This window comes from Desmodus rotundus, chromosome 7, assembly GCF_022682495.2.
Source record: "Desmodus rotundus isolate HL8 chromosome 7, HLdesRot8A.1, whole genome shotgun sequence".
NCBI classification, from domain to species: domain Eukaryota; kingdom Metazoa; phylum Chordata; class Mammalia; order Chiroptera; family Phyllostomidae; genus Desmodus; species Desmodus rotundus.
In genome coordinates this window covers 80,512,449-80,528,581 of record NC_071393.1, presented here as the reverse complement: position 1 = coordinate 80,528,581, position 16,133 = coordinate 80,512,449, and the positions used below count along the sequence as shown (strand labels likewise).

The following is a 16,133-nucleotide window of genomic DNA, read 5'->3' as shown; positions in this document are numbered from 1 at the left end:
ATTATTTGGAAATGTGAAAGCAAAAAGTTTTTACAAAGTGATTATTTTACTTTCCTGAAAGAGAAAGATTCTAGGTGGGATATCATACCTTGAATTTTAAGTTTCTTGGATTTATATAATTAACATGATCTATTTTAGGTTCTCTATTTAAAAGTATGGTTCTTTCCACAAGGATGGACAAATAAGATTACTACAAATAAGATTAACAAATGAGGATGAAAAAATGCAATTACTACAACAGAGTTGAGAGTATAGAAACATACATATATATAAGAATTTAGTATATAAAGATGGATCAAATTTTGAGACAAAGTCATTGTATCCTATAGCAAAACTAATTCTTAGGGGAAGAAATAAATAAATGTAAAAAACAACTATAAGTAAATAAAATATGACAATTTTTCTGACCTAGGGATAAAAAAGTCTGAGTATATAACCAAAAGGAGAATCATAAACTATCTATAAATTTACTTAAAACATGTAAAATTGCAACATGATAAATACACAAAATACAAAAAAAATCATGTAAAAATATATTATAAAAAGGGTTAATGTCCCTATATTTTAAAAAAGCCCTGGAGATCAATAAGAAAAATACAAATTATACCCACCACCCCAATTAGAACATGGGCAGTAAGATACAAAAGAAAAAATCAAAATTCCAATAAAATTATAAAAAGTTCAACTTCACGAAGAAGGTAAACAGTAAATGCAAATTTTATCAAATGAAGTTCCACTTTAAAATCAATCAGCGAAGACATTGAGAATGATATTGTTCATGGTTTCCTGGACTGGAAGCTACCACACATCCTGGAGGTTGAAGTTCACTCCCCCTTGTGAAATGCTTTTGACAATGTGTAAGATAAAGCTTAAAATACGCATGGCTCCGCGTCTTTATCAGGACATGACCAGAAAAGTCTGCAAAGATTTTGTACTAGTGGAGGCACAACATTATTTAAAACAAACAAAATTAAAAAACAAATGTCTCACTAAGTGAATAATTTAAACAATTACAAATTTCTCTATGGTGCCTACTATGTATATAAAATCAGAATTAGGTGGTCCAATCATTTACAGAACCCTAAACTGTCATGCTACCATTAAAAATCATGCTTTTGAAGAACACTTAATAATATGGGAAAATGTACACAATATTATAGGACAAAAAAGAAAAGACCTTAAACTCTATTGGTAGCAAGATCCACAAGACTGAAAGCACACACACCAAAGGGTAACTGGGGGCCTCTGGGTGGCGGAAATGTAAAATAACATTGGTGTAAAAATGTACACATTTATGTCTACTCAGTTAAATAATAATTATAATACACTTATGCTGACTTAGTCTATAATTTTGTTGTTGTTAAATGTGTTGAGTGTCCTCACTATCTCCAGGCCTTGTCTTGGGTCCTGAGGATACTGCTGTACCGTAGTGAATAAGAGAGAAGAAAACCTGCCGTGAATTTCAGTGGGGGTGGGGCTGGGGCCATGGGTAAAGGAGAGTTTGTGTTCCTGCTCTTCCCCTCGGTGAAGAAATGCTAGCTGTTTGGGTGGGGTGGGGGATGCTGTTTCTGTCTAACAGGCAACCTAACCCTTAATTTTGACTTCCTCTGAGGGGAGCCTGCTCAAATAATGACACTAACCAAGTAGGAGATGGAGACTCCTACTTGGTATGTTTGATTATGTGGCAGAAAACACCATTAATACCTTGATTTTTGGGACCAGGGCACCAGTGAAATACCTGTGCTCAGAATCCTGGGTGATATCCGTGACCGAAGGGATATAACCAATGGGCTTGAACTGGTAGATCGTATTTTCAGAAACCAGTAACCAGTAACCTGGGAGCTTAATTTCTAATAGTGAAATGCTGCAACCAGTTGAGCGGTGATTGTGCTGAGCTATTTCAAAGATAGGCCTCTATGTATGTGGCACAGCTATTCTGGAAGGTCACGGGGGAGATGTCCAGTCACTTACATTCACTGATGATTTCCAAGGAGGGTAGGAAGTACTCATCACAGACAATAGACACGGCCATGAACATGTAAAGGATAATTAGGAAGTAGATTACGATGCCTCCATCTGCACGCTCCTGTTTTGTGAAAAACCCTTCTGGAAACTCCGATGATGGAGAAATAACACACTGGGTGCTATTTGCTGGTAAGGAAAAGGAGGTGAAAATTTGAAGGATGTTGGAGTCACACATTCCAAGCCCACACAGGGAAACTGCTTAAGAAAACTGTAAAGTGGGGGGTTCCTTGGTGGAATTTTAAGAACCCTCGTGAAAATGTATAAAGTACTTTTGAATATGATATAGCTGTGGATCCTCAAAGAAAAAAAAAGATTAGCCTTTTTGGGACCCGAAAGAGGTACTTTAATGAACTAAGCTGATGATAGTAGGAGAATTAAAAAGAGGAAATCATGAAATCACTCTCTCCTGTCTGCTTAATTTCTAAAAGGGAGTTCTGAACCCCTCTTCCTCCTCCAGTGGAAACTATATTCCCGATTATAAAGATTTCTGGTGTCTGCACAATTTCATTTTCCCATTTCAGAGCCCAAGTTGTTCACAGGCCAGCAAAGAATCATCTACTGTGGGTAGAGTGAATTTCTGGGATGAAAGGTTTTTTTCATGAAGTCTCCAACAATAAAAACTGGAGGCTCTCCTGCTTCATGATATCTATGAATTATTTCAGCGCTGTCTTTGAGAACTTATTTGAGGCATCAAAAGTGTTTCAAATCCTTCCAAATGCTAAAAATCAGAGCAAATACAGAAGGAAGCATAAGCAAAAGAGAGTCGAATGAGAATTTCCCTCTCTTTGTCCCTTTATCTACATGTGGCAGCGGTAGCAGCAGGGGTAGCTGATCCCAGTGTCCACCTACCTGTGGCCCTTGGGGCACGCTGGGTCAGGGAAGCACCTGGGGGAGGCAGGTGTGCAGTAGCCCAGAGGATGCCGAGGAGCAGGGCCCTCCTTGTCCACCGTAGACTCCCTTTTGTCTGCATTTCTGCTGTGCTCTTAACTGCAGTGTGTAGCTTGAGGAAGAGAGGAAAGGAGGATTAAGCGGGATCATGTGAGGAGTCTCTTTCCTGCCCAATGCCCTGCCCAGGGCACATTTCAGCAAGGCCAGCATAGGAGGGAGGGTGATTGGAGCCAGCCAAGCTTCTCTGATCAGGAGGCCCAAGCCCCAGAGAGGCTGGAAGAGGCAGGAGGAAAGCAGACAATCCTCATCTACAGCTGCTCTGTGCCCTAGTCCCTGAAAGCAGATCCCAGAGGCTTGCATGTTATTTTATTTAACGTCTTCATACGGGCTCTGCCTTCCTCTTTCTCTAGATTTGTAAGGATCTGATTTTTGCAACCACTTCCACTTCTCTCCAGCTCTTGATTCTAGATATTTTGGGGGCTGGCATACGTGTATTCTTTGGCTAGCTTAGTGGCACCTTCTATATTTCTGTTTTTGCCATTCATCCTTATCTCTGATTAGGGCTGGAGGCAGGAAGGTGGCTTTGGTGGAGCTATGATAGTGGTTTGAACCCCAAGCAGCAGTAATGGGGATGGAGAGGAATTGACAGCTTCAAGAATTATTAAGGAGACAGAGTGGATGCTATTTGATCATTGATTGGCTGTGTTCTGTGCCAGAATTGTTATCTAAAGTGCAAATTCAACAAGGCAAGGAGTGTTCAAATAGAGACCATTATCTTCCCTTACCTATTATTTACTGGGCTTGCCAAGGCATTAAGGACTTGTGGCGGTATTACAGGCTCTGCTGCCAGACCACTTGGTTTGAGTCCTAGCATTGCTACTTACTAGCTATGTGACCTTGGTCAGGTTATTTAACCTCTGTGCTCCTTGGTTCTATTAGCTATAAAATGGGAATGTTACAGTACCACGTCTATTTGGGTTGTGGTGAAAATTGCATAAATGAATGCATGCACTCTGCTCAGAACAGCCTCTTCCACGTGGTCAATGTTATCTCTCTATCATTGATCTATATTATTAGTATCATCATCATCATCATCATCATCATCATCATATAACTCTTGATTGAGGTAGAAGCTTCTTGGCCTTAAAGCAATTTTATAGCTTTGCGATTCTCACAGATCCTTAGCTTTTCAGAAAAAGCAGATGCCTGCTAACTTTTAGATTTAGAAAATCAGTTTTTCTGGAAAACAGTTGCTTCTGGATGTTTGTGATGTCAGTTGGGGTAACAATTCTCAAACACCCTTTAGTTTTGCTGGGAATTGGTACCTACTATAAACCTCTCTGAAACTGTCATTTCGAGGAACTGGCTTTCCAGATGCGTGGTGTGGTTATGAGGCTGGGATGATGAGTCACTGAAGTGTAGCCCAGTAACAGAGTGGATGCTCTGTAAGCAGAGTGCCTGATGCCGACACCACAGGAGGAAGCATCCTGAGCCACCACTGGACTGTGGCTCAGTACCAGCCGTGGCTAAGACTGGGGGAAGAGGCCACTTCCTTTTGTGTTGAGTGGAAGTGTTTCATGAGTCTTTTTTTCTTCCAAAATATGGTAGTTCAATCAATTAATAAAACTAAACATTATAAACAAACAACACAAAAACTCAAACCCGTGGTGAATACTTCAAATACCTGAGGTTAATCTAGGAAATAGAGGAAGTATTTGAATATATAATCCAATTGCAATGGGACAGCAATGTCTTGCACATAGTAGATCCTTAATAAACATTTGTTACTAATTACACTGTAGTGATTCTTAAAAATACATACCAAGAACAAACATGTACTTGCTCTGAATAACTATGTAATAAAATAAGGATTTACCAAGAAAAGAGAATTTAGGAAATTAATTGGATTTGCTTTGTGCATTTATTCTTCATATTGCAAAAGGATCTTAAAAAGCTTTTTATTGTAAAATAAAACACAGATGAAGGAAGCCATACAAGATAACTATAGTGTATTGCTATATTATTATCTTTGTTATTCTTCTATGATGAACACTCCAGGTTAAGAAATGCAACTTTGCCAGCCACTTTAGAAATCCATTCATGTTCCTCAATCTCAGCTCCTCCTTTCCTCTGAAAATGACCAGACTCCTGACTTTCATAGTAATCATTTCGTGTGTGTATTTTTAATAGTTTATCGTCCATCCCCAATTGGGTGTATCCTTAGTATAGTGTAGTTTAGCCTTTAAAAAAATCCTTTTAAAGTCTTTTTTAGTATATATATCTCCCCTCCTTCCTTTTCTTTTTCTTATAATTTATCTGTTGAAAAAACCAAGCCAGGGCATTTGATCTGCAGTTTCCCAGTTTTTTTTATTTTGTCCTATAGTACAGCTCGCTCTGTCCCTCTGCTTTCTATGTTTTTGTTAATGGGCAGCCAGATACAGCAGTTTGATCACTCTCAGTTCTGTCCCTTTGGCAAGACTATAGGCTGTGGTATGATGTCTCCTCAGAAGCACACACTGTCTGCTTATCTCTCTTCTCGTGACATTAGCGGCTGCAAAAGGATCTTAAAAAGCTTTCATGCTCATTACTTTAATCTGTTCATTCTTTAGAGGTGTAAAAGGGTGGTGTTCTCATTCTATAATTTCTTCTTCATTCATTACTTGGGATATTTTACAATGATATGATTTCTATCATCTACGCTTTGAGTATTCAGGGACACCCAGTTTATACAGAAATGACAAAATACATGCTGGATTCTTTTTATTTATCAGTTCTCAACATTGTTGGTTCTTTGCTTTCTTCTGAATATAATGTTAGATTTTTAAAATAATTATAAATTAATATATTTTAATATATTTGATGAGTTCCAATTGCAATTATCTTTTTTGAAGCACAAATTGTCTCCTCTTTAGCTGGCAGGAGCTTCTTCAGGGTGTCTTCTGAAGGCCTTTGCCATGATCTTAGTAGGTTTTGATGGTTTTCTCACTATTTGATATAGAAAGATGTTCCAGACTCATCTTATACATGAAACCAGCCATTTATACAAAATGCCTCTTTATTTTTTAATTGGAAAGTGTATCAAGACCACGATCACAGAATCTGGGCTCCCAGGGATGCTCACTGCTACTGGGTTGCTTCCACTATCTGAAGGGGTGCTCTTCCGCCTCTTTGTGTCCTTTATTCTTACAACTTTGTGTAGGACTTGACCTCCACACCTTTCTTTTCCTCACTTCCATGACAAATTATATTTCCTGAGCTTTTAGAAGAAGGTGTTTTCCAGTAGAGCTTTTCTCAGTTCACAGAGATCCCTCGTCTATTGTTTTCTTGTACTGAGAGTTACTGGCTCTGTCCTCAACTCCTACTTTTATTGGGAACTTCTCTTTCCCTCACTCTCTGTTGTCTCCATCCTGCTTAGCTTTTATTCCACGAGCAGCCGTTTCAAATCTCTACGCATCGGCCTCAACCTGGAAGGGAGCCCCATTAATCAATTTTTAGGGTTCATACACATCAGACCTTATTGGTACCCCAGTACTCTCCAACTGTTCAACTGTGACAAACCTTTAGTTTGAGCTGCTGTTCTCAGATTTTTTATGCTTTCCCCATGCCTTCTCCCACATGCATGGAGATACCATGCATGTTTGATGTCATGAGAGTGGTTTGTCCCCATGCACTTGTATTTGGGGTTCATGGAGATAGCTTGACACAATTTTATTTACAATGTTGCCCTGGCTGGTGTGTCTCAGTGGTTGAGTGCTGGCCTGCAAATCAAAGGGTTGCCAGTTCAATTCTCAGTCTAGGGCACATGCCTGGGTTGTGGGCCAGGTCCCTGGAGGGGGGCCCATGACAGACAGCCACACATTGATGTTTCTCTCCCTCTCTTTCTCCCTCCCTTCCCCTCTTTAAAAAATAAATAATTAAAATGTTTAAAAAATGTATAAAATGCTGCCCATGGGTCTTTGGATTTGCTCTCTAGTTGCTTTGTCTGCTTCTACATGGAAATTTGGAAAGATTGAGAAACCATGCCACTACTGTCTCTATCTTGAAAAAAACCTTTTGCTTTCAACCAAAAGGATTCATGATTTTATTCTTATAACTAGAAATTTCTTCTAGTACATTGAACAAATGCTTTACTTTACAAAGATTTTCTTTACATACAACCAGTGGGAAACTCATCTATTATGTAAAGTTGCATAGAGCTAAATTGTTAGATAGCTTCATGCTGAGCAACAAAACATCACTTCACTTCTTAGGGCTTCCTTGTTCTTATTTGTAAAATGCCAAGGGCTAGGCTAGATATGCTTCTAAGATAGGGTCTTAATTTTTCTCCTTACTGGCACAATATTAAACACTATTAAACTCTAAGTGGTGGTTTGTACTGAAAATGGAAATTAAAATAAACAGAGAAGTTCCAGAAAAAGCCATCTCTTGAAATGGCCAAGTAAACTCACCTATTAATGTGAGCGCCAAGGTGGTTATGAAGCTGTGATCAAGTAATAGAATGGTGGCCATTTTTTAAAAGAAGAACATTATCAGAATTATCTTCAGCTCTTCCTTGCTCACTGACAACCTTCAGGTTAATAATTTTCTCCTAGATACCTGGACCTCTGCTGAGTTAGACAGCACCTGTTATGCTTGGGAATCAAAGCTAACAATTGGGTGTTTGCAGAACTGGAGGTCTTCCTGTGTGCCATTCAGTGTAATTATCCCATCAGTCCTAGAGGATACAGGAGTGGTTCTCACTGGCTGTGCAATAGAAGTACTCAGCGGCTTTTAAAATTGCTGATGGTTTAGCAATTAAGCAGACCAGTTGAATCAAAATCTATGGGGGAGGCTCAGGCACGGATACTTAAAAAGTTTTCCAGGTGATTCTAGGAAGGTTGAGAACTACTGGGGTGGATATTGCTGCCCCTGCTGTACAGATAATAGATTGAGTCAATTGCCTGAGATCTAAGGTTACATCATTCTCAGCTAAGTAGCAGAGCCAGCACGTAGACAAAGGTCTGTCTAACGCCAAAGTGCATAAACGTCCTTACCTGTCCACTGAGCCAACACCTCAGAAGGTAAGTTTTGTGAGGGCAAAACCATCCCATCTTAACTTCCAGTGTTGAACACAGGGCCAGCTGGGCACATGGTGGGACTCTGATAAATATTGTTAAATGAATAAAGAAGAAGTTCCACAATGACTTTTCCTTGACAACATCCACAGAACTTCAGAGGAATACACAAGACCTTTGTAACTGGGTCCCTGTGTCCCATCAACATGCCATCTGCTCCATTGTCTGAGCATTTGTCTGAAGTGTCCCTTTGCTAAGTGGTTCAACTAGCTCTCCAGCTCCACCTGCTGATGCTTCACACAAGGTTGGGATTTCCAACTTCCAGTGGGAGGAAACATGGGATAATCTACTAGGAGCCCTGTGAAATCTGTCATTTGAAAAGATATTTTGACTCTCCCTCATGGAATGAGAGCTAGGAATATTGGCCACTCTCAGCCTTTATCTGTACCCCAAAATGGAAATGAAAGATTCCATGAACTGTCCCTGTTACTGTGAAGACAGAGGAAGGAAAAGGATGCAGATGGCTAGGGCTCTTCCCACGCTCTGACCCCAGCTTGTTGATATTACTCTTCTTTTTAATGGCGAGAAGGGAAAGGAGGGAGAAAGAGGAGAGAAACATCGATTGGTTGCCTTTCGTATGTGCCCTGGCCAGAGACTGAACCCACAATCCAGGCCCAGGCCCTCACTGGGAATTGAACCGGAGGCCTTTTGGTTCACGGCATGATGCCCAACCAACGGAACCACACTGGCTAGGGTGATATTACCTTTTTATTTTATGATATATAATATATAATAAATAAAACTATATAATATACATGCAGAAAAGTGCATATATTTTGCCACTGCCTTTTGCAAATTAAATATGCAGAGTCCTATCCCACAGGTAACCCTTACCCAGGTGAGGGTTTGTTTGTCACCACGTTGAGAGCAACCTGGGAAGGCTGGGCTAAAGTGAGTGTTGAATGAATGTGTTGCTGTAGGGAGCCTGCAGTGTCTCTGTCGCTGCCTCTCCCTCAGGTTGCTCACACAGGAGAGAAACCTGGGAATCCTCAGGACTCCGTGGTGTGCTCTCAGAGCCCTGAGCTCCCTCCTACTTTGCCTAACTGTCACAGGAGTTGCTAGCTTGAGCTTCAGCCACGCCTGTGAGTTGGTCAGCATTCCACTCCATGGTTCACAGATTTATTCACAAGGTACCTGCCGGCTCTCCCTCACCCTCACCCTCAGTGAGTTTACCAGCAAAAATCAGGGTCAAGCGCAGGTTTAGAGTATCACTGAAAACTTTCCATTTTCAACCCAGTTCAGGTTGGTCTCATTCATGGCTGTGAGGGCCCAACTCAGTGAAAATTATTCAAAATATTTTCAATTTCCAAAAAGCCTCCACAGTCTTCTCAAAATTTATACTTTTTCCCTTTGACTAGAGGGCATATTCCAATTTTCTGAATACAAAAGGGGAGCTCAAGTTTTGCAGATCAAATATTATTTAATAAAGCATTTTCAAGGGGAAATAATTTTAGAATTAGTGAAGCCTAAGTTAAATCTCCCCTCCTTCATTTTTTGTGATCACAACACCTGGGGATAACAGCACATGCTTTTTAGCCTGCGTGATTACAGACCTAGAACGTAAATATTCATCCCTTTCCCCTCTGTGTTGTATCTCCATGTGATCACACTTCATGTTACCAGCACTTGGCAGAGCCTTGGCTGTCTATGAAATTGAAGGCATTGAGCAGGCCATCAGCTTGGGTGGGGAGGATTTTTAATACCTGTATTAACAAAAAATGGGCCTTTGCCTTTAGACTGCTTTTTGATCATGTTAGTCCTGGTTCATTTGTGCTAGCTTCGCTTTGTCTTTGTTCTAAGAATTTAAATACAAGTCTTCTCTGAGTGCTTCAGTAGGTGGTGGTTTACTGAATGATCTGGAAAAAGACCCACCTCAGTCCGGCTTTGTTGTTTTGTCTTCCAGCTCTGTTTCATGGAGGTGTTCTGAAGGGGTGGCAAGTGACACAAGAAGAGGAGGGACCCTGACTGCAACCTGCTGCAGGATGGAGGTTTATTGTCTTGACTTTAACATAATAACCCACCTCAGGGTCTGAGTTTGCATCATCACTCAGTCCGCTCTGTGCAGGTGCTGAGTCTACGTGGAGAGAATGATGCCTCCTGTGCTCTGAATGACAGGGACAGAGGGATTCTTCAGAGTTTGCTGGCCTTAGAATTTTTCCCCGAGGTTAGGAACTCAAGAGTCCTAGAGCTCTTAGGACTGAGTGTAAGAGAACCTTGTCCTGGAGAGAGAAGGCCAGTAAGTGCTTCGTAATTCTCTCTGTGCTGGGACAGGCTATTCATAGGACTTCACATGCTTCGAAGTTCTTCCTTGCCAAGAACAGATGAGGCTGTCATAGCTCTGTCTGTGTGTGTTGCAGGAACGGAAGCTGGAGCAATAGTAGGGAAGTTGACCAGAATGATCACCTACTGCAATACGAGTAGCTCAGTGTACCATGCCCACGCAGTCCATGACTGTTTGGGGACTGAGACTATGGTCATTCTCTGTGAATCAATCTCCTGAAGGCGTGGTCCACACAAGTCTCTGTGAAAAGGGTTCCTGACCACTGTCTGTCTTTAACTACATATTGCCAAGGACCCAGAGCTATATTACTTTTTACTAGAACCCAAGTGCACACATATCTCACCTTTTGCCCTTCTTCCCCCCTTTTCGTGGTTCTCCCCCAAGTTGGAAAGTCACTGTGGTGCCCTCACTGCACGTGTGCCTCCCAGACTCCCCTCAAGGGAAAACTTGTCCCAGCACTGGGGGTGCTGCCAGCAGTGGCCTTCAGGGACTGGCTGAGCTGCAGAGGTGCCTCACCTGGTATCACACTCCACAGCCCATGTCTAAGCAAGGCAGGGTGTAGAAGTCCAGCCACTTTAACCCAACGCAGACAACTCATTTCAGAGTTCCCCACTGGCTTGGCCAAGGCTTCATGGGACCTGGCTTGAAGTTCAAGTTCTTTCACTGCCTAGTTCTGCTTCCTCCCTTCCCTCTCTTAGGTGCTGAGCCTGAACAAAGATCACACACCCCAGACTCCATGTTACTAACAGCTTCAAGTGCACTACCTGGGAGAGACTCTAGCCTGCTCGGTAGAGTTTTATGCTCAGAACCCCAGCCTACTCTTGATGTGAAAACAGTGATTTTTAGATTTTAGAAAACACTTTTTTCCCTTAGCAAATCTTGGCTTTTAAACTGTTGTTGTCACGGATAGAAAAACAAATGGAATTTAGAACTCAAAGTTGAGAAATGGCTCCTTTGTTCCAGGTTGTGCGTACCCTTTCTTTGAAGCAATGAATGCCACTGATTCCATGGGCAGGTGGCCACAAGTCAAGAAGAAATACTTTTTAAAAAGAGTTGGAAAGTATTTATAAAACATTTTGCCCCTTATATCTATGTTACAGAGCTTTGTCAACTCTAGAGCTCTAGACAACCCCGGGGTGGCTGCTCTTCTGACGAAGACGCTGTGCTTCCCACCACGCTGCAGTCCCATGAACGACTGGGCTGCCTCCTCTCCGTCCCCCCCTCAGCCAGCTCGGTTCCACATAAGTTGGGAGGTTGCGTATACCGGATGAGGCAGCGCCATGATGGCTGGAATTATTTTCATCTAGTTAGAATATTTTAATTTCAGCCCATCTTTGTTGTCTTTTCTGTCCTTCTTGTACTCAGGTGCTTATTTCTTGGCTCTGGAGTGTCCCTCTAATCCAGACATTTCGGACTTCTTCTTAAGTACACAGGGGGCAACAGGTTAATTTTCAAAGGGTAGCCTCTTTCTCTGTGCCTCTGTACTTACCTTCGCCTATGACAGTGCAGCCATCAGTTTGTCTTGTATGGGGACTAGTGTCACCAAAAGGTCTGGTCCGGGGGAATTCCCAAGTGACAAGCAGCCTTCGATTCTCTTCTAAAGGAATTTAGCTGCAGCATTTAGCATTCACTCAGCACCCCCTCAGCAGACATGGATTCCTTCCAGAAGGGCCATGATGAGAAACAGGAAGGGAGCTGCCACGAGGGTAGTCCCCCAGCTGACTGCAGCTTGCGGAGTAAAGGTCTTTCTGTGCCGGGGACTCTGACTAGGCCCAGGCAGTCAAGCCAAGTCTCAGAGTTCTATCTTTCAGACTCATGGTTTTCTTGAAAAAAAATTACAAAAGTCATTTGGCTCTTTCACATGGTAGAGTAGGTGTTCCCTAGAAAAAGGAGTATCAATAACTTTTTAAAAACTTTTTTGAGGATGTACTATGAGCAATACAGTATCTTAGGTTCTAAGCCTTTATAGGTATTATTGAACTTAATTTTTAATAACTAAGAGAAAGTGGTTACTAATATTTCCATTTTATACAGGAAACAGGCATCCATTCTGGTTCAGTCTCTCATGGTTCAGACAGAGTCACTAACCACTGTTTCTTTTTCAGTTACTCAATAACTATTCACTGAGCTGTGTGCCAGGTGCAATGCAGGTACTGGGGGTAGAGTGCTGAACGAGATGGTCACAGCATAGGGTTCTTGGGGGGCAATCCTTGCATATCAGATTTTTTTTGCTGGGGAATAAGCCTCAACCCTCTGCTTGCTGCCTCATTCTTCTGAAAGGCTGGGAGAAACCAGATTTCTGGAAAACTTCTAGAAGAAGTGTTGTATGGAGCCCACTCTCCCCCAACCCCGTTCCTGATCTCAGTGAATGACAGCACTCTGGTTATCATCCTTGACACCTCCTTCTCCCATCTCTGACCACATCTGTCAGTCACCGAGGCCACTCTGCAGTCCCCTGTCCTTCCGACACTGGTGTGTCAAGTGGTCAGTTGAATATACAAGTACTCAGCTCAGAGCTGCAGCCTGGTGGAAGAAGAGGTGTCAGCAACTGAGTTTCATGAAGGGTCACTGAGGTAGGAGGAAAACCAGAGGCATGAGGTATAGGCAGGGTAGAAGATGGGTGGTTTTCAAGAGGGAATTGATAACAGGGCAAGGTGAAATCAAAACAGTCCATTATATTTGCCAGCACAGAGGTCATGGGTGACTTTAACAGAGAAGTTTCACTGGAGTCCCATGGCAGAAGTAAAATGCTAGTCAACTATGAGAAGGAAAGAGCAGAGGTTTTTTTTTTTTTTTCTTTTCTGTTCGCGAAAGAGAAATTGAATAGAGAAATTGAATTAGCAGCTGAAGGAAAATATTAGATGAGGGATTTGGTATTTTGTTTGTTTTTACCATGGGAGATTCTATAGCATGTTTATGCATTGATGAGAACGATCCAATAACAAACAAGAGATTGAAAATACAGCGAAGAGCAGGGAATCTTTGAGAAGGTGCTGGGGTCAGTTCCAGAGCTCTGGATAGTGAGATGGGCCTTTGGTGGAGGAGCTCGGCTTCCTCCCCTGAAACAAGAGAAATGGAGAGATAGGTATAGAAATGGGAGATTTACAGCTTTGGTGGGGAGGAAGAGAGATACATTCTTATCTGATGGTTTTAACTTTTTTCTCTTGAACAGTATTTTTTTCTTTTTAATTTTATTTTCCAATGACAGTACACGTTCAGTGTTATTTTGTATTAGTTTCAGGTATACAGCACAGTGGTTAGACAATCACATACTTTATAAAATGTTCCTCCCAATGTTTCCAGAGCCCACCTGGCACTATACAGTTATTACTATAGCGTTTACTGTATTCCCTGTGCTGTACTTTACATCCCCATGACTATGCTGTAACTACCAGTTTGTGCTTCTTAATCCCTTCACCTTTTTCACCAGTCCCCCAACCACCCTCCCTTCTGGCAATGATAGCTTCTACTTTTATAGCATAAAAAATGTAAAATACCATGTTTAATTCACATTTGGAGAATGTTTGAAGAATGGGACTGTAAAAAGGTATAATAATCATTGAGACTGGAAAAGCTTGCTAGGGAAACATAAGAAGAGAGTTGAGTGTTATATGTTGAGGTTGAGCTTTTGATACTGAATTTAAAGTGAAACTGGGCAGCTATATTTTTGCTGTGTGCTTTTCCTCCAGTATCTATTTTTTAAATGCAAATGTGGATAAATGGGACTCAGCTAGGCTGGGTGTTATTCCATGGAAGTGTGACAGAAGAGAGAGGTAGAAAGGAAGAGAGGAAATTTTCGAAGAGGCGATTACAATTGCAGACACGTGCTCTAATAGAATAAGAAGGAAATTGGAGAGGGAACTTACTTGGGGATAATCAGAACAGGGTTGATGGTTAGCAGGTATCAGTGAGGGCAAATAATCATGTTGGTGAGCTGGAGACAGGGGAGGAGTTATGGGTTAGAGAAACAGATTTGGAGGTGATGCTGATTGTAATAATACCAAGGCAGTGTGTGTAATAATAAGACTGGATCAGCTACAATAAAGTGGAGGAAAAAGCAACTGGAGAGGAGAAGGTCAAGGAGCTGGAAATCCAGAGTTTAGACGCCATCTCCTTTTGCACATACCCCCATGTCTTGCAGTTGTGGTCTACCTTTCCAACGAGCAAGCACGGTCTGAGGGAAGAAGGGACCACATTTGGCTTGTCTCCACTCCTGACTCTGAGCAGAGTACCGGATCCATCAGTACTCTCTCTCTGTTTACTGAGTGAATAAGTCCTTTCTTTTAAAAACTTTTAAGATACTTTTGAGTTGAGAGCTGCACCCTGGGACACCATTGTCTTGCCTCCTCATGGACCGCTTTTGTGAGCTGCTTCAAGGGTAATGACATTTACTGCTGCCATGGAGGCTGTAAGAAGCACTCCTTGTTCGCTCTCCATGGCACTTTAACACAGGAGTCTGCTGAAGCAGTAATTCATTCCCTCGCGGAGTATTCCCTTCATTAGGACCCAGGGGAAAATTTTTTAGGATTTCATTGCTAGGAAGACCTTGTGACTCTCCTAAGTGAATGGATGCTTTGTGAGTATCATAAGAAAATAGGTTTTCCTCTTTGCTTTGCCTATTTCAACCAGATTTGTGGCTCAGGCTCAGCTTTAGCAATTATGAAGAAAAATATGATATCTATTTCTTAGGAATAATTTTATCCTTTATCTGAATATGTTTTTCCAATTTCCTCATCTTGGTGATTTCTTCTCATATTTCTTTTTCTATTCTAGTTTCCCTCTTGAATATTTAATGTTAAAGTGTGTTTCCCCAAGGTTCAGCTGGATGAAATTTTCTTTCCACCACTTCAGTTGGTTCAAGATTCTGGCAATCATGTGAAAAGCAAGCCTCTTATTCTATAAACTTTATCAACTTTATTTTATAAATTTTATAATAGTAAAGATTCATCAGATTATGACCATTCACAAATAATATGTGTTTCTAAGGATTTGTGGAGCTAATCTTTTTTTAGTTAAACTTAGAAAATCGGCAACATATAGTGTTAAATATGTTGCCTACTTTAGATTTAATACCAGGCACAAAATTGCTTACAAAATGTAAATGAATTTCTGATCATTTCTCAATTAAATCAAAAGCTCCTATCTGAGAGTTTATTAATTTAATTAAGGAAACGGATGCATTTTTGAGCATATATTAGTGTAATGAAATAATTTAAGAAGTGTAAAGGGAACTAAGTCATGACTAAGGAGTCTGGGAACCTTGGAAAAACTGCACACGCAATAATGACCAGACATCAAGATGACAATTAAGGACAGAGGTATTGCAGAGTGAGAAGAATGAATGCAATGAGAAGACAAATGAAACTCTGTAGGCCTAAGCACCAAGGAATACCAGACACAAAAATCTACAGGCTATAAATACAGGAAAGGGAAGGAAAGAGGAGGTGTGTTGCAGTGCAATATTGGAGAGTCATTAAATACACTGGGTACATTAAATGCAATCATTATGAGAAAGTTGTTCCAGAACACTAGTTGAGACACCTACTATATTTTATAAGAGTCGTTTTCTGCAGATAGAAATGCCAAGCCCGCAGGATGAAGAGTGATGCACGGGTACAACTCAGCAAAGGCACTTGCGTCAGGGGAGCGAGACCAGACCACTGCGTGTAATTTGGTTATGGAGAAGTGTATGCTGCTTTCTGTAAAGTTTGATCACTAGTCTTATTAAATGTTGATTATGAGAAGAAAAAGGTTGTTAATGGTATTCACCATGAAATACATGAATAAGTAAATAAAACCCATTAAAGTTTCATCAACAACTGTAA

General features: G+C 41.1%; 1 protein-coding gene across 1 annotated transcript in view; it reads right to left on the bottom strand.

Moving 5' to 3' along the window:
- SLC24A5 (solute carrier family 24 member 5) overlaps positions 1 to 12,005 on the bottom strand; it is a 29,137-nt gene extending 17,132 nt beyond the window's left edge. The window contains exons 1-3 of the mRNA XM_024567510.3: positions 11,798 to 12,005; positions 2,875 to 3,025; positions 1,972 to 2,151 (exon numbers count right to left, since the gene is read on the bottom strand). Coding sequence (XP_024423278.1) covers positions 1,972 to 2,151; positions 2,875 to 2,995 — 301 coding nt within the window. The 5' untranslated portion in view covers positions 2,996 to 3,025; positions 11,798 to 12,005. The remainder of the gene's footprint in view (positions 1 to 1,971; positions 2,152 to 2,874; positions 3,026 to 11,797) is intronic.
- Positions 12,006 to 16,133: the final 4,128 nt, after the last annotated feature.